General features: G+C 46.5%; 1 protein-coding gene across 1 annotated transcript in view; it reads right to left on the reverse strand.

Moving 5' to 3' along the window:
- mcmdc2 (minichromosome maintenance domain containing 2) overlaps positions 1 to 27,797 on the reverse strand; it is a 163,955-nt gene that overhangs the window by 106,853 nt on the left and 29,305 nt on the right. Inside the window, exons 4-5 of the mRNA XM_070884760.1 lie at positions 23,018 to 23,213; positions 1,546 to 1,668 (exon numbers count right to left, since the gene is read on the reverse strand). Coding sequence (XP_070740861.1) covers positions 1,546 to 1,668; positions 23,018 to 23,213 — 319 coding nt within the window. The remainder of the gene's footprint in view (positions 1 to 1,545; positions 1,669 to 23,017; positions 23,214 to 27,797) is intronic.

Here is a 27,797-nt window from a genome sequence, read left to right on the forward strand (position 1 = left end):
ATTTTTTAAGATACTCCAGAAAAATCAATTTGCTCCAAAAAAAACAGAGCATCTCCGCACCTACTTAAGCAGCGCAACTCAGGTAAGTGTGCTGAAAAATGGGCTCAGCCAAAATCTACCCCATTGACCCTGTGTTCATGAGTATAGAGTTAAAAAACAATTTAAAAATTCTCATCACAAAAAACTTAAACCAAGTTACTAAAAATTCACAATAGCTCATGGATTGGAATACAAATTATACAATATCATATTTTGAGAGCATATCTGAAAGTAATAATAAAAATGTTATTCAGTTTTATACTGCTTTCCTACATTTAAATTATTTTTAAAACTTTTAACTGAAAGAAACATAACATAATTCAAAAATAATGCACTACAGTATATCAAAAGATATCATTTTCAGCCCCTGCCACAAACTCCGTACCCTCGCCTCCAACACTATCCCTCTCTCGGCCTCTGTCTCAGGCTGAACCAATCTCAGCACACTGTTGGACCCCGAGTTGAGCTTCTGATTTCATATTACCTCCATTACAAAAACCGCATAATGCACAAATTCAAGCTGAGAGCTAAGCATGGCCACATGTACTGGTGATAATTGTTTTTGTCAGAAATAATATTAACAGAATGATAAAATGGATGGTGGTAAAAAGGGAAAATAATCCGAACAACAAACCTGACATATTATTAAAAATATATGGAAAGGTACTGTGTTACAAAATGTTTTTCCCTCCTTCTCCACTAACTTTTCCATGTCCCTCCTTCCTTCTTGATGTCTTTGCTGTGCTATAGTTTCAAAGATGTTAGAATCCCCCAAGAACTCATCCAAGTGACCAGATTAAGGAGGGAAAGGTAGGCCAGGGTTCTTCTTGTATGAGGCCATGACAATGAGGTTATATGATCACAGTGATAAGTTGATGGCAAAGAGACATCACATTTGAGACTGGTCCAGTCTCTCTCACCCTCTCTCCACACAAAAACCTCCACAAAGAGTCTCTGGTTAGCAATGAGGACTAGGAATCCTGGTTTACTTTCGCTCTGTAATCTGGGGCCAGTGAAGTTAAATGTAGTGCCCTTGTTGACACACAGGCTGAGATAAGCTAACTCAGCAAAGAGTAGGAATCAAATGTGGATCTTTCTTGGCTCGTATAGTTCAACTAATAATTTAGTTAACCAGCTAAGCCACAGGGGGGATATATTTTACAGTTGCATCATTTGACGTACTTATGTTATATCAAATCATTTAATTGTTGTGTGATACTCAAAATTATGGAATATTATTACTGATAATTCAAACAAAGCATTCAAAGCATTATTAAAATAGTGATAGAAACTCTCATTTGTATTTCCAAAATGTATTAAGCAATACATTTGTAGCAGGTTCAGTTCTTTAGTACTGAGCCCTTTAAGCTACACACTTATGAAAGTTATTTTACTGCTGTTTTAGAATTGTCTCTCAGTAATATGTCCCAAGCATCATTATATCATGTACATTTAAACTGAGAATACAAGGAATTAAACTGAGAATGTAAAAAATTATACACATACCACCCAGCACTCTGAATTTCACATCTTCCTTGAGTGCAGAGTTACACAAAGTGCACGTGAAGTCATTTCGCACGGTTGCTGACTCTGTAGCACCTACAGTATGCACCCGAATGTACTGAAAGCCTAGTATATGCAATGATATTATACATTTTTAACAAATAATATTCAAATTTCTTGGACAATTATGTATTTGTTAAATACATTGTTTTAACATCAGTGTAAAATGCACTTACTAAGTCTGGTGGGTAACCACACTGATGTGCTAGAGCATGGCTGTTCTCATATATACCCAAATGTCAGCTTGGTTCAGCGGTAGCACTCATAGAATCATATAATCATATGATGGTTACAGCACAGAAGGCCATTTGGCCCATTGAGCCTGTGCTGGCTCTCTGCAAGAGCACTTCAGCTAGTCCCATGCCCCTGTCCTTTCCCTGTAGCCCTGCAAATTTTTTCCTTCAGGTACTTATCCAATTTTCTTTAGAAAGCCACGATTGAATCTGCCTCCACCACCCTTTCAGGCAGTGCATTCAAGATCCTAATCATTCGCTGAGTAAAAACATTTTTCCTTTATGTTGCCTTTTGTTCTTTTGCCAATGACATTAAATTTGTGTCCTCTGGTTCTCGACCCTTCCTGCAATGGGAACAGTTTCTCTCTCTCTACTCTGTCTAGAGCCCTCATGATTTTGAACACCTCTATCAAATCTTCTCTCAACTTCTCTGCTCAAAGGAGAACAACCCCAGCCTTTCTAGTCTATGCTCATAACTGAAGTCCCTCATCCCTGGAACCATTCTTGTAAATCTTTACTGCACACTTTCAAAGGCCTTCACATCCTTCCTAAAGTGCGGTGCCCAGAATTGGACACAGTTAAGGCCGAACCAGTGTTTTATAAAGGTTCATCATAACTTCCTTGCTTTTGTACTCTATGGGCTAGATTTTACACTTTGGTGCAGATCACCCAAAAATGGCGTCATTTCCAACGTGGGCGGTAAAAATGGGTTTTCAGATCGCCAGCTTGTCACCCATTCTCAAAGCCCCTAGTCTCCATTTTTGAAATTGGGCATTACCATAAGCAATATGAAATGGATGGTAGCGTTAAATCTCTCTGTCCTTCTGCCGTAAAGTGTCGCCATCCTTAGCAACAGCATGGCAACGCTCATTTCCCGCGATTCAGGAGGTCAGGGGTCATCATTACATGCGCAGAAGAGGAGACAGAGAGGGAGCAGAGAGGGACTGAAAGCGTGTGTGGGTTTGTTGTGTGCTTGCTTGGCTGTTGTTGGAGGTACGAGGGAGATTCACCAGCAGCAAAAAGCCTAAGCATCAAGAACACATAGTGGGCACTGAGTTTTGTCCAACAAATAAGATATAACATGGAAGGGATGGAGGAGGCCCTGGAGCTGGTAGCCAGGAACACTGCTGGCAGAGGGCTCCCAGTGGTTCCGGAGCATGTCACTGCACCCCAAGGTGCCGCACCCCCATTGCCAACGACACGAGAGCCAGGAGCAACATCGACAGGGGGGCAGGGGCGTGGCTTCATCGTCAGCCTGATTGTCTGGCCCGATGTCAGCATCCACCTCCTCGTCCACCTCTTCCTCTCTTTGCTGAGGTGGACTGTCAGACTCTTCTGGCAATTCTTGTCCCCTCCTGATAGCCAAGTTATGCAGCATGGAGCACACCACCACGAATTCAGCTACCTGCTCAGGGTGGGATTGGAGCTCACTTCCTGAGCGGTCCAGGCATCTAAAGCACTGCTTAAGCACTCCAATGGTTTTCTCCACGATATTGCGAGTGGCTCTGTGGCTCTCGTTGTATCGGTGTGGGTGTCACGCAAGGGGGTCATCAGCCAGGTGGCGAGGCCATATCCTTTGTCACCAGCATTGATCTTGTGGCTGATTGTTAAACAAGTCAGATACAGTGCTCTCATGCAGGACGTGAGCATCATAGATGCTGCCTGGAAATTTAGCATTCACTGCCATAATAATTTGCTGGTGGTCGACAACCAGTTGCACATTCAGGGAGTGGAAATCCTTGCAATTCCTGAAAACCTCTGCATCCTGAAAAGGTGCCCGCATCGTGATGTGTGTACAGTCTATTGCTCCCTGCACCTTGGGGAAACATAGAAACATAGAAAATAGGTGCAGGAGTAGGCCATTCGGCCCTTCGAGCCTGCAACGCCATTCAATGAGTTCATGGCTGAACATGCAACTTCAGTACCCCATTCCTGCTTTCTCGCCATACCCCTTGATCCCCCTAGTAGTAAGGATGACATCTAACTCCTTTTTGAATATATTTAGTGAATTGGCCTCAACAACTTTCTGTGGTAGAGAATTCCACAGGTTCATCACTCTCTGGGTGAAGAAGTTTCTCTTCATCTCGGTCCTAAATGGCTTACCTCTTATCCTTAGACTGTGATCCCTGGTTCTGGACTTCCCCAACATTGGGAACATTCTTCCTGCATCTAACCTGTCTAAACCCGTCAGAATTTTAAACGTTTCTATGAGATCCCCTCTCATTCTTCTGAACTCCAGTGAATACAAGCCCAGTTGATCCAGTCTTTCTTGATATGTCAGTCCTGCCATCCCGGGAATCAGTCTGGTGAACCTTCGCTGCACTCCCTCAATAGCAAGAACGTCCTTCCTCAAGTTCGGAGACCAAAACTGTACATAATACTCCAGGTGTGGCCTCACCAAGGCTCTGTACAACTGTAGTAACACCTCCCTGCCCCTGTACTCAAATCCCCTCGCTGTGAAGGCCAACATGCCATTTGCTTTCTTAACTGCCTGCTGTACCTGCATGCCAACCTTCAATGACTGATGTACCATGACACCCAGGTCTCGTTGCACTCCCCTTTTCCTAATCTGTCACCATTCAGATAATAGTCTGTCTCTCTGTTTTTAACCACAAAAGTGGATAACCTCACATTTATCCACATTATACTTCATCTGCCATGCATTTGCCCACTCACCTAACCTATCCAAGTCACTCTGCAGCCTAATAGCATCCTTCTCGCAGCTCACACTGCCACCCAACTTAGTGTCATCCGCAAATTTGGAGATACTACATTTAATCCCCTCGCCTAAATCATTAATGTACAATGTGTCATGTATCTTACATTATTATATATAACTGTATCCTAACATGCTATACATGACTGTAATAAGATATGACCTGTAACCACCAGCATACCTTACCACCAGGTGTGCACTTGCAAGAGACAGGTATATAAGGACAGGTCTCAGGCAAGTGCAGCATTCCAGAGCTGTGAAATAAAGGTACAGGTCCAGAGTGACCTGATGTGGGGCAGCCGAGTAATCATACCTCTGTGAGGCAGAGAGGCATTTGTCCGGGAGCTCCACCGCGAGCACCCGGGGATCGTTCTCATGAAGGCCATAGCCAGATCCCACGTCTGGTGGCCTGGTATTGACGCGGACTTGGAGCTCTGCGTCCGAAGGTGCACCATTTGTGCCCAACTCAGCAATGCCCCCAGGGAGGCTCCACTGAGCCACTGGCCCTGGCCTACAAAAACGTGGTCGCGGGTGCACGTAGACTATGCGGGCCCATTCATGGGCAAAATGTTCCTCGTAGTTGTAGATGCATTTTCAAAGTGGATCAAATGCACCATTTTAAACTCGAGCACAACCTCCACCACTGTGGAGAGCCTCGCAACCATGTTTGCAACGCACGGAATCCCTGACATATTGGTCAGTGACAATGGTCCGTGCTTCACCAGCGCAGAATTCCAAGACTTTATAATTGACCACGGCATAAATCATGTCAAGGCGGCACCATTCAAGCTGGCCTCCAACGGCCAGGCGGAGAAAGCAGTGCAAATCATTAAACAAGGCATGCTTAAAATCCAAGGTCTCACGCTGCAGGGTCGCCTGTCGCGACTGCTGTTGGCATACAGATCTCGTCCGCACTCACTGACTGGGATCCCCCCCGCGCAACTGTTGATGAAAAGGACTTTAAAAACAAGGCTCTCATTAATCCTCCCAGACATGCACGAAATCGTTGAGGCAAAGCGCCGTAAGCTGACTGAGTACCATGACAGAAATTCGACGGGGAGATGCAATGAGATAGGGGACAAAGTGTTTGTATTAAACTATGGCAAGGATCCCAAATGGCTTGCAGGGACAGTAACGGGCAAGGAAGGAAACAGGCTACTGGTAGTACAAATGGACAATGGCAAAACCTGCCGGAGGCATGTAGACCAAGTCAAAAGCAGATTTACCAACAACATTGCGGAACCAGAGGCAGACTACAATGTGGAACTTGCACCACACCTGGTGGACAGACAGAGGGAACAACCTGAGGAAAAGGCAATCCCAACAGACAGCCCAGGCGAGTCAACAACAATCACACCAATCGAAACAGACAGCCCAGGCGAGATACCAGCAACCACACCCAAAGAAAAATAGACACCAAGGCAAACAACTGAACCACAACTCAGACGTTCCACGCGAGAGCGTAGACCACCTGAGAGACTGAACCTATAAAGACAATAAGACCTTGGGGGAGGATGATGTCATGTATCTTACATTATTATATATAACTGTATCCTAACATGCTATACATGACTGTAATAAGATATGACCTGTAACCACCAGCATACCTTACCACCAGGGGTGCACTTGCAAGAGACAGGTATATAAGGACAGGTCTCAGGCAGGTGCAGCATTCCAGAGCTGTGAAATAAAGGTGCAGATCCAGCGTGACTTTGACTTCACTATATGCCTCGTGTGAATCTGTACTGAGGGGACAGGACTTTGCACAATGTAAACAGCAATTTGATAGAATCCTAAAGCCCTCTCAGTCTGAGTCTCCCTGGTCATAGGGAAGCTGATGAAAGTCCTTCCTGCGTATGTACAGGGCTTCAATGACTTGTCTAATGCAGCAATGTGTGGCATGCTGAGACAGACTGCAAATGTCGCCAACTGAAGCCTGAAAAGAACCCGATGCGTAAAACGACAGTGGCGCAGTGACTTTGACCTCAACGGACAGCGCCGTACTGATGGTGCTGGCAGGTTGCAGATCTCCCCTTATGACCTGGAATACCTCAGTGAAAACCTCTTTGTGGAAGCGCAGTCTCCGAAGGCAGATGTTATCGGACAAGTTGAGGTAAGACTGCTTCTCCCTGAACTTGCAGGTGTGTAACGTTTGGTCCTCCTCATCAGTCTGGCACATCTTACATTGGGCACATAATACTGTGGAGCGTACCTTCTGCCATCGCGAGTCTTCAGCATGTAATTGGTCATCAAGAGAGGGAGAGAAAGGACAGGCCCCATTCCAATAGCTATCTGTTTTCCACCGATTGGTCACAAAGAATGAATGTCCTGATGAAGACACCTATTAAGTTCCAATCGTTACAGTATGATAAAGATGTTTGTTCAGATGTTCACATCACCTCCAAAGACCTCCAGAGTACATCCGAACTCCCGCGAGGTTGAAGCAGAGTAGCCTTTTAAATGATACGACATGTGATTTAGAACATGGCGTCCATACCGCTGTGAGTAGTTCCGGTTAGTTCCACTTTTTCCCAGCGGCTTTTTGGGTGAGCGATACTGTGGGCGAGATGTGTGCGAGGTGGAGAAAGTGATGCTGGGCAATCTCCTGGGCGTTAGTTTTGGCAAATGTGATCTTTGCGACAAAATAATGTGGACGGTCGGTATTATTGAATCTCGGCATTATTCACGTGCGGAAAGTAATGCTGGGCGATATTATGGGCGTTGGTTTCGCCTATTCTGATCATTCCGCCCCAAAAAAGTGGGCGGGCGGTATTATTTTTTCCCGGCGTTACACACATGAGGAAAGTAACGCTCGCCGATGTATCTGAAAAATAGGCATCAGTTTCCATTTTGTGGCTAAATGGACAATATCTGGGTGTTATATGTCATTTAAGCGTTAAAATGGACGTTAAGTGGGCGTTATGCATGCAAAAAAAGTGGAAAATCTAGCCCTATATCTCTACTTATGAAGCCCAGGATCCTGTATTCTTTTTTAACTGCTTTCTCAACTTCCAACGATTTGTGCACATCTACCCCCTTTAGAATTATATTCTTTAGTTTATATTGCCTCTCCTCGTTCTTCCTACCAAAATGTATCACTTCACACTTTTCAGCATTAAATGTCATCTGCCACATGCCTGCCAATTACACCAGCCTATCTATGTCCTCTTGAAGTCTAAAACTATCCTCCTCACTATTCACTATTCTTCCAAGTTTTGTGTCATCTGCAAATTTTGAAATTGTGCCCTGTACACCCATATCCAAGTCATTAATATACATCAAGAAAAGCAGTGGTCCGAGTACCGACCCCTGAGGTACACCACTGTATACTTTCCTCCAGTCCAATAAACAACCGTTCACCACTACTCTCTGTTTCCTGTCACAGCCAATTTCGTATTCATGCTGCCACTGTCCCTTTTATTACCGACTGCCCTAAGTGGAGGAAGAGCATCCGGGAGGGCGCTGAGCACCTCGAGTCTTGTCACCGAGAGCATGCAGAAAGCAAGCACAGGCAACGGAAGAAACGTGCGGCAAACCAGACTCCCCACCCAACCTTTCCTCCAACGACTGTCTGTCCCCAGAAAACGCACTTTTGGAGTGGAAGCAAGTCTTCCTCGATTTCGAGGGACTGCCTATGATGATGATGATATTCCATGGGCTTCAACTTTGCTGGCAAGCCTATTATGAGGCACTTTATGAAACGCCTTTTGGAAGTCGATTTACACCACATCAACCACATTGCCCGAATCAACCCTCTCTGTTACCTCATCAAAAACTCAATCAAGTTAAATTAAACATGATTTGCCTTTGACAAATCTGTGCTGGCTTTCCTTATTTAATCCACACTAGTCCAAGTGAGAGTTAATTTTTTCATGGATTATCTTTTCTAAAAGCTTCCCCACGACCGAGGTTTAACTGACTAGTCTGCAGTTGCTGGGTTTCTCCTTACACCCTTTTTTGAACAAGGGTGTAACATTTGCAATTCCCCAGTCCTCTGGCACCAACCTAGTAACTAAGGAGGATTGGAAGATTATGCCCAGTAGCCCCACAATTTCCACTCTTACCTCCCTCAGCATCCTAGGATGCATCCCATCTGGTCCTGGTGACTTATCTACTTTAAGTGTAGCCAGCCTTTCTAGTACCTCCTCTTTATCAATCTTTATCTCATCCATTATCTCTACTACCTCCTCTTTCACTATGACTTTGGCAACATCTTCTTCCTTGGTAAAGACAAAAGTAATTTAGTACCTCAGCCATGCCCCCTATCTCCATGCTTAGGTCTCTTTTTTGGTCCTCTTACTACCCATTTATTATTTATTATCCTACAGAAAACTTTTGGATTCCCTTTTATGTTAGCTGTCACTCTATTTTCATACTCTCTCTTTTCCCCTCTTATTTCCTTTTTCACTTCCCCTCCGAATTTCGTATATTCAGCCTGGTTCTTATTTGTATTTTCAACCTGACATCTCTCATACGCCCCCTTTTTCTGCTTCATCTTACTCTTTATCTTTTCGTCATCCAGGGAGCTCTGACTTTGATTGCCTTACCTTTCCCTGTCGTGGGAATGTACCTTGACTGTACCCGAACCATCTCCTCTTTAAAGGCAGCCCATTGTTCAATTACAGTTTTGGCTGCCAATCTTGGATTCCAATTTCACCCGGGGCCGATCCATTCTCAACCCACTGAAATTTGCCCTCCTCCAATTAAGTATTTTTACTCTAGATTGCTCCATGTACTTTTCTATAGCTAATCTAAACCTTATGATACTATGATCCCTGTTCCCTAAATGTTGCCCTGCTGACACTTGCTCTACTTGACCCACCTCATTCCCAGAACCAGATCCAGCAATGCCTTCTTCCTCGTTGGGCCGGAAATGTACTGATCAAGACAATTCTCCAGAACATACTTCAGAAATTTGTCCTTCTCTCTGCCCTTTACACTATTACTATCCCAGTCTATATTAGGATAATTGAAGTCCCCCATGATTACTACTCTATAGTCCTTGTACCTCTCTGTAATTTCCCTGCAAATTTGCTCCTCTATATCCTTCTCACTAGTTGATGGCCTATAGAATACACCAAGTAGTGTAGTGGCACCTCTATTGTTTCTTAATTCTAACCAAATAGATTCTATCCTTGATCCCTCCAGGATATCCTCTCTCAACAGCACTGTAATATCCTCCTTGATCAATACTGCCAGCCCATCTCCTTTCTTTCCTTCCCTATCTTTCCTGAACATTATATCCAGGAATAATTAGTACCCAATCCTGACCTTTTTGTGCCAAGTCTTCATTATCGCCACATGTGGCTATTTGCGCCTGCAGCTCACCAACCTTATCTACCACGTTTCGTGCGTTCACACACATGCACTGTAAACCTATATTGGACCTTCTTGTATTCTCTCTTAGTCTGACCCTACCTAATACCATACGATTTCTTACTCCAGTGCTATCTGTCTCTCCCAATCCCTTGTACACCTTGTTTCTCCTTTCTACTGCTACATTCTGGTGCCCATCCCCCAGCCAAATTAGTTTAAACCCTCCCCAACAGCACTAGCAACCCCCAACCCCAAGGATATTGGTCCCGGCTCTGTTGAGGTGCAACCCATCCAGCCTGTACAGGTCCCACCTGCCCCAGAACCGGACCCAATGTCCCAGGAATCGAAAGCCCTCCCTCCGCATCATCTCTCCAGCCACGCACTCATCTGCTCTATCCTCCTATTTCTATACTTACTAGCTCGTGGCACTGAGAGTAATACGGAGATTACTACCTTTGAGGTCCTGCTTTTTAATCCCTTTCCTAGCTCCATAAAATCTGCCTGCAGGACCTCATCCCTCTTTCTACCTATATTTTAATGATCCATGTTCATGGAACCATGGACCCCAAGTCTCTGTTTCTAGCTTTTCACAATTTAGAAAGTACTCTGTTCTATCCTTTATAGGTCCAAAGACCTAACATTTACCTACATGGAAATCCATTTTGCCACAGTTTTATTCATTTGCTTAATAAGAAATAGGAACAGGAGTAGGCCATTTGGCCACTCGAGCCTGCTCTGCCATTCAATAATAGATCATGGCTGATCTGATCCTGGCCTCAACTCCACTTCCCCACCCACTCCCGATAACCCTTGACTCCCTTATTGTTCAAAAATCTGTCTATTTCTACCTTAAATATATTCAATGACCCAGCCTCCATAGCTCTCTGGGGTCGAGAATTCCAAAAGATTCACAACCCTCCTCATTTCCGTTTTAAATGGGCGACCCCTTATTCTGAAACTATGCCCCCTAGTTCTAGATTCCCCCGTGAGGGGAAACAACCACTCTGCATCTACCCTGATAAGCCACCTCAGATTATTATACGTTTCAATAAGATCAGCTCTCAGTCTTCTAAACTCCAATGAGTATTTGGCCAACCTGCTCAACCTTTTTTCATATTTAAACCCCTTTATCTCAGGAATCAACCTCGTGAACCTTCCCTGAACTGCCTCCAATGCAAGTATATCTTTCCTTAAACAAGGAGATCAAAACTGTACGCAGTACTCCAGGTGTGGTCTTACCAATGCCCTGTACAGTTGTAACAGAACTTCCCTACTTTTATACTCCATCCTCTTTGCAATAAAGACCAACATTCAATTTGCCTTCCTAATTATTTGCTGTATCTGCATGCTAACTGTTATATATGTAAACCTGTAAATACCTTGTGTATTGTGTAAGGACACTACATTTGGCGACGAGAAACGGGAATCAACGACTCATGAGAATGGCCACCAGAAGCACCGGCGAGCAGTATACACATGGCCCGACACCGATTCTATATGCACCGACTTCGTTGCGGACCTTCGGCGCTTGGCCAACCTCTAAGTTCACAGACGCCTGCAGGGAGGAGATGTTGCGGGATTTCTTCATTGAGGGCATTGGTCATGCCGGGGGCTTTCAGAAAGCTAATTGAGACCAAGGACTTGACCTTGGAAGCAGCGGCGTTGAAAGCTCAAACTTTCATGGCGGGGAGGAGGAAACCAAGATAATATACGCGCTCATCTCTGCTCCCAACGTGGCGATGGAGCAGGGAGTTAACATTGTAAGCGCGACGCAGAACCCCGCAGGCAGGCAAGGGCAATTCTACACCACCCAGGCAGCAACAGACTCTAGAGTGGGTCATCAACACAGACAATGGCAAGTTGAACGGACATTTACACCATCACAAGGGACTATACGTCCCGGGATGGGGCCATTGATACCCACTAACAAAGTGCTCAAGAGTAATCAAAGAGACAATCAGAGAGGAATGCCTGGTAACAGCCCTTTTGTTCACAACAATCTCAGCTCATGCAGGAGGTGCGGGGGCAAACATGCTGCGAAAACCTGCAGGTTTCAACAATTCATCTGTAGACATTGTAACTTCAGTGGACATTTAGCCAGAATGTGCAGGAAGCCCGCAGCGAGGCTAATTTACGAGGCAGGTGAACCACAAGGTAGGTTTATGCTTGGGACAAAGCAATGGTTGCTGAAATTCAGCGAGTTCAGGTGGCAAACATCCACAGCTCATATACAAAAACGCCACCTATGATGATGAAAGTACTATTAAATGGCATCCCGGTACGCATGGAGCTGGACACAGGGGCCAGCCAGTCACATATGAGTGTCCAACAATTCGAGAAACTATGGCCACTCAGAGCTAGCAGACCCAAACTAGAACGCATTGACACGCAATTACGGACGTACACCAAAGAGATCATCCCAGTGCTAGGCAGTGTAATGTTGGTGGTCACACATAATGGATCAGAGAACCGGCTGCCACTCTGGATTGTCCCGGGAAATGGTATCGCGCTTTTGGGGAGGAGCTGGCTAGCTGAGATGAACTGGAAATGGGGGGGATGTGCACGCCATTTCATCTGTGGAGCGAAGTTCATACTCACAGGTCATACAGAAATTTGAGTCACTATTTCAACCTGGTGTTGGGACTTTCAAAGGTACCAAAGTTGTGATACGCATCACCCTGGACGCCAGACCGGTGCACCTAAAGCCAGAGCTGTGCCGTATGTGATGTGGGAGAAAATTGAGAGTGAGTTGGACAGGTTGCTAAGAGAGGGCATAATTTCGCCCGTTGAATTCAGCGACTGCGCAAGCTTCATCGTCCCTGTCCTAAAAACGATGGCTCGGTCAGGATCTGTGGCGACTATAAGGCCACTATCAACCGAGTGTCATTACAAGACCAATACCCACTTCCAAGGGCGGAGAATCTTTTTGCCATGCTGGCAGGCGGCAAGCTGTTCACCAAGTTGGATCTCACTTCAGCCTACATGACCCAGGAACTGGCCAAAGAATCCAAGCTACTGACCACCATCATCACGCACAAGGGGCTGTTTGTCGACAACAGGTGTCCATTTGACATTCGTTCAGCAGCCGCTATCTTTCAAAGGAACATAGAAAGCCGACTCAAATCCATCCCTGGAACAATCGTATTTCAGGACGACATCCTTATCACGGGTCGAGACACCGAGGAACACCTCCACAATCTGGAGGAGGTGCTACACCGACTGGACTGGGTAGGCCTGCGACTAAAGAAGTCCAAGTGTGTGTTTTTGGCCGCAGAGGTTGAGTTTTTGGGCAGGAGGGTTGCCGCAGACGGGATCCGGCCTACCGAATCCAAAACAGAGGCGATTCGTCGTGCGCCCAGGCCCGGCAACGCATCGGAGTTGTGTTCATTTCTGGGACTCTTGAACTATTTCGGGAACTTTCTGCTGAACTGAAGCACATTGTTGGAGCTGCTACATTTGCTCCTGTGTAAGGGTTGCGATTGGTTTTGGGGGGACTGTCAGGAACGGGCTTTCAATCGAGCGCGGAACCTGCTTTGTTCTAATAAGCTGTTGACCCCGTACAACCCCTGTAAGAAATTGGTTTTGACATGTGATGCATCATCCTATGGGGTTGGGTGCGTGTTGCAGCAGAGTAATGATGAGGGCCAACTCCAACCTGTGGCTTATGCCTTCAGGTCGCTCTCCCAAGCAGAAAGGGGATATGGGATGGTTTAAAAGGAAGCACTCGCATGTGTCTACGGGGTGAAAGAGATGCACTAGTACCTTTTTGGCAGAAGGTTCGAGTTAGAAACGGACCACAAGCTGTTAACATCCCTGTTGTCAGACAGCAAAGCTGTCAATGCCAATGCGTCAGCTTGCATACAGCGATGGGCTCTCACACTGGCTGCGTATGACTACACCATACGGCACCGGCCAGACACCGCAAATTACATTGACACGCTCAGCAGGCTTCCACTGGCCACCACTGAGGGGGCAGCGGAGCAAAGCGTTAAGATGGTCATGGCTGTTGATGCCTTTGACAGCGCAGGCTCCCCCATCACAGCCCACCAGATCAAAATCCGGACCAACAGAGATCCCCTCCTATCCTTGATTAAGAAATGTGTCCTGACTGGGGATAGGGCGCCCGCACACGGAGCATGCCCTGAAGAGGTCAGACCGTTTCACAGACTGATGGATGAACTCTCCATCCAAGCCGACTGCCTACTATGGGACAGCCGGGTAGTCATGCCCCAGAAGGAAAGGGAAGCATTCATCAGGGAACTCCACAGCAAGCACCCAGGCATTGTGCTAATGAAGGCCATTGCCCGGTCACATGTATGGTGGCCGGGAATTGACTCGGAACTGGAACACTGTGTTCGCAGGTGCACAACGTGTGCCCAGCTGGGCAATGCCCCCAGGGAGGCCCCACTCAGCCTGTGGCCCTGGCCCACCAAGCCATGGTCACGTATTCACGTAGACTATGTGGGCCCGTTCATGGGAAAAATATTCCTCATTGTTGTAGATGCGTACTCGAAATGGACCGAGTGCATCATATTGAATTCGTGCACAGCATCCACCACTGTGGAGAGTCTGCGTGCGGTCTTTGTGACCCATGGATTGCCGGACATCCTGGTTAGCGACAAAGTACCGTGCTTCACTAGCTATAAATTCCGGGAGTTCATGTCGGCTAATGGCATCAAACATGTAAGGACAGCACCGTTCAAGCCGGCTTCCAATGGCCAGGCGGAACGTGTGGTCCAAATCATAAAACAAGGCATGCTCCAGATTCAAGGACCCTCCCTTCAATGCCGCCTATCGCGCCTCCTGCTGGCCTATAGGTCCCGACTGCATTTGCTCATGGGAGTCCCGCCCGCGGAACTACTCATGAAATGTACGCTTAAAACTTGGCTGTCCCTCACGCATCCAGTCCTGTCAGACATTGTTGAGGGCAAGCGCCAGTACCAAAATGAGTGCCATGACCGTAACTCAAAGGGGAGATATATAGAAATCGATGACCCTGTATTTGTTCTTAATCACGCTTTGGGGCCCAAGTGGCTTGAGGGTACTGTAATTGGAAAAGAGGGGAATAGGGTCATAGTGGTCAGACTTAACAATGGACAGACATGCCGCAAGCATCTGGACCAAGTTAAAAAAAAGGTTCAGCATGGACACTGAGGAACCTGAGGAAGATGATGAGATGCTGCCCACACCACCGCCAGTGAACGAGCAACAAGAACTTTCAGCAGCATGCACAGTCCCTGCAGCCAGCCCGGACAAGCCGGAATCACCACAGGTGAGAGAGACGCATGCCAAGGCTCCACAACCAGAGCCCCAACTGCGGCGCTCCACGAGAGAGCGTCGACCACCCGAAAGACTTAATCTTTGACCCCATAAGACGTTGGGGGGGAAGGTGATGTCATGTTTGTAACCTTCATGTAACTGTAACCTTCATGTTACAACACTGCATACTGTATACACCTAAGAAATGCCCACCTTGACCACTGGGGGTGAACTTGTGGGAGACACTCCTCACCTGGTCATCCAGGTATATAAAGGGAGATCCCACACAGGATCATCACTTCTTCGTCCTGTGAATAAAGATTAAGGTCACAGAATGACCCTGTCTGCAGAATGTGCCTCGTGTGAATTCATAGTAGTGTGTAAGGACACAACAAGCAGTACCGTACATGATGAGAGGGTGGAGATCGAGCTGGACCGGCTGCAACGAGAGGGCATCATTTCGCCGATCGAATTCAACAAGTGGGCCAGTCCGATTGTCCCAGTCTTCAAGGGAGACGGCACCATCAGAATCTGTGGTGATTACAAAGTAACTATCAATCATTTCTCCCTGCAGGACCAATACCCACTACCAAAGGCAGACGACCTTTTTGCAATGCTGGCGGGAGGAAAGACGTTCATGAAGCTGGACTTGACCTCAGCCTATATAACGCAGAAGCTGGAGGAATCATCGAAGGGCCTCACCTGCATCAACACGCACAAAGGTCTCTTCACTTACAACAGATACCCGTTTGGGATTCGATCAACCGCGGCGATATTTCAGAGAAACATGGAAAGCTTACGGTAGTTGGTCCCACGCATGGTGGTCTTCCATGACAACATCTTGGTTACAGGTCGGGACACAGTCGAGCATCTGCAGAACCTGGAGGAGGTTCTTAGTCAACTCAACCGCGTGGGGCTCAGGTTAAAACGCTCAAAGTGCGTGAAGTGGAGTTCCTGGGGAGAAGAATCGCGGCAGACGCCATCAGGGCCACCAATTCGAAGACGGAGGCAATCGAGAACGCATCGAAGCCACAGAACGTGACGGAACTGGGTCGTTTCTAGGACATAAGAACATAAGAACATAAGAATTAGGAACAGGAGTAGGCCATCTAGCCTCTCGAGCCTGCTCTGCCATTCAATAAGATCATGGCTGATCTGGCCGTGGACTCAGCTCCACTTACCCGCCCGCTCCCCGTTAACCTTAATTCCCTTATTGGTTAAAAAAGACTCCTGAACTACTTTGGTAACTTCTTACCGGGTCTCAGCACACTGTTAGAACCACTGCACGCCTTACTGCGTAAAGGAGACGAATGGGTATGGGGTAAAAGCCAAGAAAATTGCCTTTGTAAAAGCGAGAAAATTCTTATGCTCAAACAAATTGCTTGTGTTGTACGATCCATGTAAGCGTTTGGTACTAGCATGTGATGCGTCGTCGTACAGGGTCGGGTGTGTATTGCAACAAGCTAATGAATCTGGGAAATTGCAACCGGTTGCTTATGCATCCAGAAGTCTGTCTAAGGCTGAGAGCCGACAGCATGATTGAAAAAGAAGCATTAGCGTGTGTTTATGAGGTAAAGAAAATGCATTCATATGTGTTTGAGCTCAAATTTGAATTGGAAACTGATGGCTCTTTTTTCCGAAAGTAAGGGGATAAATATGAATGCATCGGCCGGCATCCAGAGATGGGCGCTCACATTATCCGTATACAACTACGCCATCCACCACAGGCCAGGCACAGAAAACTGTACTGATGCTCTCAGTCAGCTGCCATTGCCCACCACGGGGGTGAAAATGGCACAGCCCACAGACTTAGTCATGGTAATGGAAGCATCCAAGAGTGAGCAATCACCCGTCATTGGACGAGCCAGGACCCCTTACTGTCCCTAGTAAAAAATTGTGTGCTTCACGGGAGCTGGTCCAGTGTCCCAGTGGAAATGCAGGAAGAGATAAAGCCGTACCAACAGCCAAAAGCTGAAATGTCTTTACAGGCAGACTGCCTTCTGTGGGATAATCGGGTAGTGGTCCGCAAGAAGGGCAGGGACACTTTCATCAGTGATCTCCACAGTACTCAACCAGGCACTGTAATGATGAAAGCGATAGCCAGATCCCACGTGTGGTGGCCCAGTATCGATGCGGACTTAGAGTCCTGCGTGCACAAATGTAACACATGCTCGCAGTTAAGCAATGCACCCAGGGAGGCACCACTAAGTTGATGGTCTTGGCCTTCCAAACCGTGGTCCAGGGTCCATGTCGACTATGCAGGCCTGCTTTTGGGTAAAATGTCCCTAGTGGTTGTAGATGCGTACTCAAAATGGATTGAATGTGAGATAATGTTGGCAAGCATCACTGAAAGCCTGCGGGCCATGTTTGCCATGCATGGCCTGCCTGATGTCCTTGTGAGCGACAACGGGCCATGTTTCACCAGTGCCGAGTTCAAAGAGTTCATGACCCGTAATAGGATCAAACATGTTACATCTGCCCCGTTCAAACCAGCATCCAATGGTCAGGCAGAGCGAGCAGTGCAAACCATCAAGCAGAGCTTGAAGAGGGTAACTGAAGGCTCACTGCAGACTTGCCTATCCCGAGTCCTGCATAGCTACCGCACGAGACCCCACTCACTCACTGGGATTCCACCCACTTAAATGTTCATGAAAAGGGCACTTAAGACAAGGCTCGTGTTAGTCCACCCTGATCTACATGAACAGGTAGAGAGCAGGCGGCTTCAACAAAGTACATATCATGATAGCACAAATGTGTCATGCAAAATTGAAATCAATGATCCTGTATTTGTGTTGAACTATGGACAAGATCCCAAGTGACTTCCCGGCACTGTTGTGGCCAAAGAGGGGAGTAGGGTGTTTCGGGTCAAACTTTCAAATGGACTCATTCACACTTGGACCAAATCAAACTTGGATTCACGGACTATCTAGAGCAACCCACACTGGATCCTACCTTCTTTGACCCCCCAACATACACAGCAGTTGCAACCAACGCCACGGTTGACCACGAAGCAAAACCCATCACCCGCAGCAGCCCAGCAGGACTCACCACACCAGGCAGCCCAGCGAGGGCCCAACAAACGATTCACCAAAACCAGTATTTGCACTGAATCCATCAACCAGGGAAAGAAAGGCCCCAGATCGACTCACCTTGTAAATAATTACACTATTGACTTTGGGGGTGGGGGGGGGGGGGGAGTATTGTTATATATGTAAACCTGTAAATAACTTGTCCCTTGGCTCATCCCCTGGAGTCCCAAGGGATCCCACAATCCCTCGGGAGCACAGGTATTTAAGAAGGCTTCACAGGTTGGAGAGGCACTCTGGAGACCTGCAATAAAAGACTATGGTCACACTTTATTTTGAGCTCACAGTATTTAGTCTGACTCTTTATTCATACATAACACTAACATTTTGTGTACCATGTACAAGAACCCCCAGATCCCTCTGTACCACAGAATTTTGTAATCTCTCCCCATTTAAATAATAATTTGCTTTTTTATTTTTCTTACCAAAGTGGATAATCTCACATTTTCCCACATTATACTCCATCTGCCAATTTTTTGCCCACTCACTTAGACTATCTATATCCCTTTGCAGATTATTTGTGTCCTCCTCACAAATTGCTTTCCCACCTATCTTTGTATCATCAGCAAATTTGGCGACATTACACTCGGTCCCTTCATTCAAGTCATTAATATAGATTATAAATAGTTGAGGCCCCAGCACTGATCCCTGTGGCACCTCACTAGTTACAGTTTGACAATCTGAAAATGACCCATTTATCCCGACTCTCTGTTTTTTGTTAGTTAGCCAATCCTCTATCCATGCTAATATATTATCCCCAACCCCATGAGCTCTTATCTTGTGCAGTAACCTTTTATGTGGCACCTTATTGAATGCTTTCTGGAAATCCACATACGACATCTACTGGTTCCCCTTTATCCACACTGTTCATTACATCCTCAAAGAACTCCAGAAAATGTGTCAAACATGATTTCCCGTTCATAAAACCATGCTGACTGTGCTTGACTGCATTATGATTTTCTAAATGTCCTGCTACTACTTCCTTAATTATGTCCTCCAGCATTTTCCCAATGACAGATGTTAGGCTAACTGGTTGAAAGTTTCCTGCTTTCTGTCTCACTCCTTTCTTAAACAGGGGTGTTACATTTGCGGTTTTCCAGTCCGCTGGGACCTCTCCAGAATTCAGAGAATTTTGATAGATTACAACTAATGCATCATTATTTCTGCAAATTACCTCTTTTAAGACCCTAGGATGCAGGCCATCAAGTCCAGGGGACTTGTCCACCTTTAGTCCCATTAGATTGCCTAGTACTTTTTCTCTAGTGATAGTAAGTATTTTAAGTTGTGCCCCCTCCCCTATAGCTCCTTGATTATCAATTATTGGGATGCTTTTAGTGTCTTCTACTGTGAATACCGATACAAAATATTTGTTCCAAGTGTCCGCCATTTCCCTGTTTCCATTATTAATTTCCCAGACTCATCCTCCAAGTGATCAACATTTACTTTAGCTACTCTCTTCCTTTTTATATACTTGTAGAAGCTCTTACTGTCTGTTTTTATATTTCTTGCAAAACTATCTTCTCTCTCTTTATCATTTTTTTAGTCGTCCTTTGCTGGTTTCTAAAAATTTCCCAATCCTCTGGCCTTCCACTGTTCTTTGCAATATTGTATGGCTTTGTTTTCAATTTGATATCATCCTTTACTTCCTTAGTTAGCCACGGATGGTTCATCCTTCTCTTAGAGTCTTTGGGCTCAAGTTTCGGCCTGAGTTGCTCCTATTTTTTTGGAGCAACTAGTTTAGAATGGAGCATCTTAGAAATTGCAATTCTCGACATTTAGTTTGCTCCAGTTCTAGTGAGTTAGAATAGTTTCATTGTAGAACAGATTTTGTTTCAAAAGGGGGCGTGTCCAGTCACTTACTCCTGTTTTGCACGTTTAGGCAGCGAAAACTTACTCCAACCTAACGTAGAATGGAGTAAATGTAGATTTTTGTACGCTCAGAAAAACCTTGCCTACACTTATAAATCAGGTGTAAGGAATGAGAGATGGGGGGGGAAGGGGGGTTTACAAGTATTAAACACTTCAATTTTACAAATAAAGAGCCATCATCAATAATAAATGATAAATAAATCAATAAATCAATCAAAAAAAATTAATAAAAAATAAAAAAAAATTAAAAATCAATCAATAAATAAAAAAATAACTTTCTACTCACTGACTGCAGCACCGGGAGCCCTCCAACAGCGTGCTGGAACGGGCCCCCCCCCCAGTCTCTCTCTCTTTCTGTCTCTCTGTGTTTCTGACAGCGAGGAGTGGGGGGAGTGAGGGGTGGGGGGGGAGAGAGGAGGTGGGGGGGAGGAGGGGCGAGGGGAGAGGAGGGAGGAGAGAGGAGAGGGGGAGGAGAGGGGAAGGGGGGAGAGAGGAGAGGGGAGGGGGAGAGGAGAGGGGAGGGGGAAGGAGAGGAGGGGGAGGGAGCGAGGGAGGGGGAGGGAGGAGAGGAGGAGGGGAGGGAGGGAGAGGAGGCGGGAGGGGGGCTGAACGGGGGGGCTGAACGGGGGGTGCTGAACGGGGGGATGAATGGGGCGGAGGGGGGGGGCTGAACGGGGGGAGCTAAACAGGGGGGGTCGGAGGGGGGCTGAACAGGGGGGAGGGGGCTGAATGGGGGGGAGGGGGGCTGAACGGGGGCGAGGGGGAGCTGAACAGGGGGGAGGGAGGTTGAACGGGGGGGGGGGAGGAAGGGTGGGCTGAACGGGGGGGAGGAAGGGTGGGCTGAACGGGGGGAGGGGGCTGAATGGGGGGTTGGGAGGGGGCTGAACGGGGTGAGTAGTGGTTGAACGGTGGGGGGGGGGGGATGAGGGAGATGGGCAGAATGGGCCCTGCCGCCACCACCGGTTCCAAGGACGAATTCGGGGGACATCGGGCAGGGCCCGAAGTGAAAGGCCGGGCGGGAGGGCCCCACCACCGCCATCTCCAATGGGGAACTTCCGGCGGGTCCCGCCCCCAGCAAGAGGCCGGGCAGGCGGGCCCCACCGACGAGGTAAGATGCATCAGGCCACTCGGCCCCGGATAGGGGCGATGTCCCTTCGGCCTGGGATAGGGTCGTCGCCCCGGAGACAGGACGCACTTGGAGGGCCGGGAGCTACTGCGCACATGCGCAGCTGCCGGCAGTGTTTTTGCTGCAGGTCTGTAGCTCCGCCCCCAGCAGCTCCTGCTGCGTCGCGCCCAGCTGCAAATGGGCCTACAGCTATCGGAGAATCGCGAGGTAAGTATTCGACGCAATTTTTGTTCTACAAATTATGCGGGCTTCTCCCGTTGCGCCGTTCTAACGGGCATCCGAAACTTGAGCCCTTTATTTCACACTGGAATATATCTTTGCTGAGAGTTATGAAATATCTCCCCAATTGTTTGCCACTGCTTTTCTACAGTCTGACTCTTTAATATATTTTCCCAGTCCACTTTAACCAACTCTGCCTTCATATCTTTGTAATTACCAACTAGCTTCCTCACCCTCAAACTGAATTTGAAATTCTACCATGCTATGATCACGCTTCCCAAGAAGATCCTTCACTACGAGATCATTAATTAATCCAGACTTGTTACACAGTACCAGATCTAAAATCGTCTACTCCCTGGTTGGTTCCACAACATATTGTTCCAAGAAACCATCCCGCATACACTTTATGAACTCTTCCTCAAGGCTACCTTTGCCAATTTGATTTTTCCAATCAATATGAAGATTAAAATTGCCCATGATTATTGCCTCTTACAAGCCTCCATTATTTCTTGATTTATACTCTGTCCTACAGTGTGTATTAATATATTTGTAATTTTTATGCTTCCATCTACACTGGTTACAATGCCACCTTATCTTTGTGTCATTGGCAAACTTGGCTTTCTATTCCATCTTTTAAAAAATTAATTCCCCTTGAAAAGGTCATGATTTTGAGCTGCCTTACACGATTGAGTGACTTGCTAGGCCGTTTCAGAGGGCAGTTAAGAGTGAGCCACATTGTTGAAGTCACATATAGGCAAGACTGGGTAAGGATGGCAGATTTCCTTTCCTAAAGGACATTAGTGGCAGATGGATTTTTTACGACAGTCTGGCAGTTTCATGGTCACCATTAGTAGCTTTTTATTCCAGATTTCATTAATTAACTGAATTTAAATTCCCCAACTGCTATGGTGGATTTGAACTCATGTCTCTCAATCATTAGTCCAGGCCTCTGGATTTCCATTCCAGTAATATATCCACTCTGCTACTGTACCCCTGTTATCGTACCACTCTCATCTGAGTCAGAAGGTCCTGGCCAACATTTATCGATGAACCAACACCACTGAAACAGATTAATCGGTCATTTAGCTAATTTGCCTTTTGTGGAACCTTGCTGTACCCAAACAACAGTGATACTTCAAAAGAAATTCATTGGCTGTAAAATAATTGGGATATTCTGACAATGTGATAGACACTATATAAAAGCAAGTTCTTTATTTATTTTTAGAGGTTGGCTGAAGAATGGTATAAGCAAAGGGTTGGCAATGGTAACAGGCCATCTACTTGCTCTCTTGATTTGAAAGAGATATTGTGGAAGGAAAACAAAACTTAAAAAGGAGGAAGGGTAGGTAGGAATACTTTCAAAAGGAATTAAGCACTTTGAAAAATAACTTTGTAACTTGTTTACAAAACAGATTGCAATTGTTATTTGTAAATATTTAATTGCAACATTTCCAGATTCACACTTCAAGGCAACAAATCAAACAGCAATTATAGATATGTGTAGTAGTAACTGGTATAAAAGGATATAAATAACATATTCAAAACATGAGTTTGCCTTAAAATAAGTTTTCAGTCAGACCTTTTTTTTTACCTGCTGAAAAGGGGCAGCTTGATTCAGAACAAAGGAATCTTGCACCTTGAGTGTATTTTGTTACGGTCGTCATTGCAATCACCACCCCTTCTATCTTATAGTACCTCAGCAGCTGGTATCCACGGGGAAACTGGCAAAGATTAAGCGAGTAAACCGGTAGTGGAGGTAAGTGTGTCAGCTTTAGCACAACATTAACCTTGAAAATACAAAATTAAGTTATCAATTTGGTTTTATCACTGACAATAGATTTCAGTTGGTGTTGGTATGGCTCAATTAGTAGTCTTGCCTCTAAGCCAAAAAGTTGTGCATTCAAGGATTTGAAGGGTACATAATGTGGGCTGGCATTTCAGAACAGTATAAGAGAGTGCTGCATTGTTGAGGGTGCCATCCTTCAGTAGGGATCTTAAACCGGACCCTATCTGCATGCTATTGTAGTTCAGATAGATGTTAAAGATCCCATGTCACTATTTGAAAAGAGTGAGGAATTCTCCTGGTGTCTGAATGACATTCTTTCCTCAACCAATACCATCATCAATACAGATTAGCTGGTCATTTGTCCAATTGCTGTTTGTGGGTTTCTGCTGTGTGCAAATAGACAGTAGTTTGCCTAAATAATAACAGTGCTGCATTCAAAGTGATTCATTGTGTGTGAAGTGCTTTGGCACACTACTGAAATATGTGATAAGGCATTATATAAATACGTCGTTATTACCTGAAACTGAGGGGGCATCAGCTCTGCAAAGACCATTTACCTTGAACACAGACTTAAACCATTGGAAGAGGTAGATAATTTAAATGGTCTTCTCTTCTAACTAAGATGTACTGATAACATTTATATTCTTAATGAGTTTAAATAGTATATCATTCTATTGTAGTACCAACATTAACACTTGGTGGCATTGTAAACCAGTATGAAACCAAGGTTGCAGTGATCAAGACTGCAGAGGGTATTTTTACTTTCAGTTTTTCTTTTACTTTCCTGCGAATTTTTAAGTATATTTTGTTAAAGAAAATAAATAAATCTAGGACCAACGAAGATAATGCCATATTTTCCACGTGAAAAGTGTGGAGAAAATTCAATGCTGCACAAATTATTTGCACACTTAAGAGTGTAGTTATACTGCCATATGCGCATCACTTGGTAAAATAAAATAATCAAAAAGGCTGATGGAATGCTGGCCTTTATATCTAGAGGACTAGAATACAAGGGGTAGAAGTTATGCTGGAGCTATACAAAACCCTGGTTAGACCACACCTGGAGCAGTTCTGGTCATCACACCTTCGGAAGGATGTATTGGCCTTGGAGAGAGTTTGGCGTAGGTTTACCAGAAAGATACCCGGACTTCAAGGGTTAAGTTACGAGGAGAGATTACACAAATTAGGGTTATATTTCTTATAATTTAGAAGGTTAAGTGGTGATCTGATTGAAGTTTTCAAGATATTAAGGGGAATATATAGGATAGATAGAGAAAAATTATTTCCGCTGTTTGGGGATTCTAGGACTAGGGGGCATAGTCTAAACATTACAGCCAGTCCTTTCAGGAATGAAATTAGGAAACACTTCTACACACAAAGAGGCCAAGCTTCAGCCTGAGTTGCTCCTGTTTTTTTGGAGCAACTGGTTTAGAATGGAGTATCTTAGAAATTGCAATTCTCGGCATTTAGTTTGCTCCAGTTCTAGTCAGTTAGAACAGTTTCAGTTTGGAACAGATTTTTTTTTCAAAATTGGGCGTGTCCGGCCACTTACACCCATTTTGAAAGTTTAGGCAGTGAAAACATACTCCAAACTAATTTAGAATGGAGTAAGTGTAGATTTTTGTACGCTCAGAAAAACCTTGTCTACACTTAGAAAATCAGGCGTAGGTTACAAATCAGGCGTAGGGAATGGGGTGGGGAGGGCTTTAAAGGGAAGTTTACAAACATTAAACACTTCAGTTTTACAAATAAAGAGCCATCATCAATAATAAATGATAAATACATCAATAAATCAACCAATAAATCAATCAAAAAAAAATTAATAATAAATTAAAAAATCAATAAATAAAACATTTTCTACTTACCGACTGCAGCACCAGGAGTCCTCCAACAGTGTGCTGGGACGGCCCCCCCAGTGTGTCTCTGTCAGTGTCTCTATCTCTCTGTCTGTCTGTGTGTCTCTCACTCTCTGTCAGTGTCTGTGTTTCTGACAGCGAGGGGAGGAGAGGGGTGGGAGGTAGAGGGGGGTGGGGGTTGGGGAGGAGGGAGGAGGGGGGGAGAGAAGGAGGAGAAGGGGGGGAGAAGGGGGGGAAGGAGAGGGGAGGGGGAGGAGGAAAGGAGGGGAGAGGGAGGAAAGGAGGGGAGAGGGAGGGAAGGAGAGGGGAGGGGGAGGAGGGGAGGGAGTGAGGGGAGGATAGGGGGAAGGAGAGGAGGGAGGAGGAGAGGGGAGGGAAGGTGAGGGGAGGGAAGGGGAGGGAGGGAAGGGGAGGGAAGGGGAGGGGAGGGGTGGGGGGAGAGGAGAGGGAGAGAGAGAAGGAGGCTGAACGGCCGGGCCCAAGACTTCGGGCTGGATTTACAGGTAGGTGGCGTCGGGTCTTGGGTCCCGGGTCCGGGTGGGGGGGTCGCGGAGATCGGGGGCGGGGGGGTGAAGAGAGTCGCGGAGGTCGGGTCACCGGGGAGGGGGGAAATCGGAGATCGGGGGCGGTGGGGGGGAAGAGAGTCGCGGAAGTCGGGTGGGTGGGGGCGGGGGGAAAAGAGTCACGGAGGTCGGGTCGCTGGGGGGGGGGGGGGGGTGCGGAGATCGTGTCGGGTGGGGGGGAGCAGAGGTCGTGTCCGGTCCGGGGAGCGGGAGCGGGAGTCAAGTCGGGTCGGGTCGGGTGGGAGGTGAGCATTATCCACGTAGCCCCAGTGAGGCCATTCGACCAGGGCTAGGGGGGGCGTGCTTCGGGCCCCTCCCACAGTTTTGGGCGCCTGGAGCTACTGCACATGCACGGCCACTGTAGCGCGCATGTGCAGAGGTCCTGGCATTGTTTTCAGCGCAGGGACCTGGCTCCGCGCCCCACAGCTCATGCTGCGCCGCGCCCAGCTCCAGAGGACCTGCAGGGAGCCAGAGAATAGGTGAATTTTTTTTAGGCGCACTTTGTGGTGTGAAAAACGGGCGTCCAGGCCCGGGCTGCGCCGTTTTAGGCGCGGCCCGAAACTTGGGCCCAAAGGGTGGTAGAAGTTTGGAACTCTCTTCCACAAACGGCAACTGATGCTAGATCAATTGTTAATTTTAAATTGGAGATTGATAGTTTTTTGATAACCAAAGATATTAAGGGATATGTGCAAAAGTGGGTGTATGGAGTTAGGTTGCAGATCAGCCATGATCTCATTGAATGACAGAACAGGTTTGGGGGGCTCCGTGGCCTACTCCTGTTCCAATGTTCCTATCACAGCAAAGCAGTTTTCAATGTTATGCTAAACCTAGTTTAAGAAGTGCTCAAGGAGTCCCAACCTTTGTGGAACTGTTTTACATGTTTTGAAAGTGCAGACACTCCAGTCTTCCTCCAATGATGCGAGCCCAGGAGAAAGGAACAGAAAGATAAGTGACACAAAAGCAAAATACTGCAGATGCTGGAATCTGGAATAAAAACAGAAAATGCTGTAAATCTCAACAGGTCAGGCAGCATCGGTGGCGAGGAAGCAGAGTTAACGTTTTGGGTCGATGACCCTTCGTCAGAATTGGAGACTGTTCGAAAAGAACAGATTCTCAACAAGCACTGAAATGGGGAGGGGAAGAAAGAACAAAAGGGAAGGTCTGTAATAGGTTGGAAGACAAGAGAGGTTAGAGAGACAAAAGGGATGATGGCCCAAATTCAAATGGTCATGTCAGGAGTTAGGAAAACATTAGTCAAGATATTTACTGAGGCGTACGAAAGCATGAGCCTTACTCTAAACATCTGTAAGACAAAGGTCCTCCACCAGCCTATCCTCACCGCACAGCACTCCCCCGCCACCACCCCCAGTCATCAAGATCCATGGTCCGGCCTGGACAATGTGGACCATTTCCCATACCTCGGGAGCCTCTTATCAACAAGAGCAGACATTGACGACGAGATTCAACGCCGGCTCCAGTGTGCCAGCGCAGCCTTCGGCCGCCTGAGGAAAATAGTGTTTGAAGACCAGGCCTTCAAATCCACCACCAAGGGTGTGAATGGTAGGATTATGACCAACTGCCATCCGAGACAAGGAGAGAAAAAAAAAGAAACAGGCTCTGAGGGGGGTGGGGAAAGGGAGCCAAAGATTGGCAGCGGTTACGCTCTGAAATTTTTGAAATCGATGTTGAGTCCAGAAGGCTGTAAAGTGCCTAAACGAAAGATGAAGTGCTGTTCCTTGAGCTTGTGTTGAGCTTCGTTGGAACAGTGTAGGAGACCAAGGACAGCGAGGTCAGAGTGGGAATGCAGTGGAGAATTAAAGTGACAGGTGACTGGAAGTTCAGGGTCACACTTGCGGATTGCACGGAGGTGCTCCGCAAAGCGGTCACCCAATCTACGCGTGATCTCCCCAATGTAGAGGAGAACACATCGTGAGCAGCGAATACAGTATACTAAATTGAAAGAAGTACAAGTAAATCGTTGTTTCACCTGGAAGGAGTATTTGGGGCCCTGAATAGTGGGAAGGGAGGAGGTAAAAGGGAAGGTCTTGCATCTCCTGCACTTGCACGGAAAGGTGCTGTGGGAAGGGGAGGGGCTGCTGGAGGTGACTGCGGAATGGACCAGGGTGTCACGGAGGGAGCGGTTCTTTCGGAATGCTGAGAGGGGAG

The sequence above is a fragment of the Pristiophorus japonicus genome, chromosome 1, assembly GCF_044704955.1.
Source record: "Pristiophorus japonicus isolate sPriJap1 chromosome 1, sPriJap1.hap1, whole genome shotgun sequence".
Lineage (NCBI taxonomy): Eukaryota > Metazoa > Chordata > Chondrichthyes > Pristiophoridae > Pristiophorus > Pristiophorus japonicus.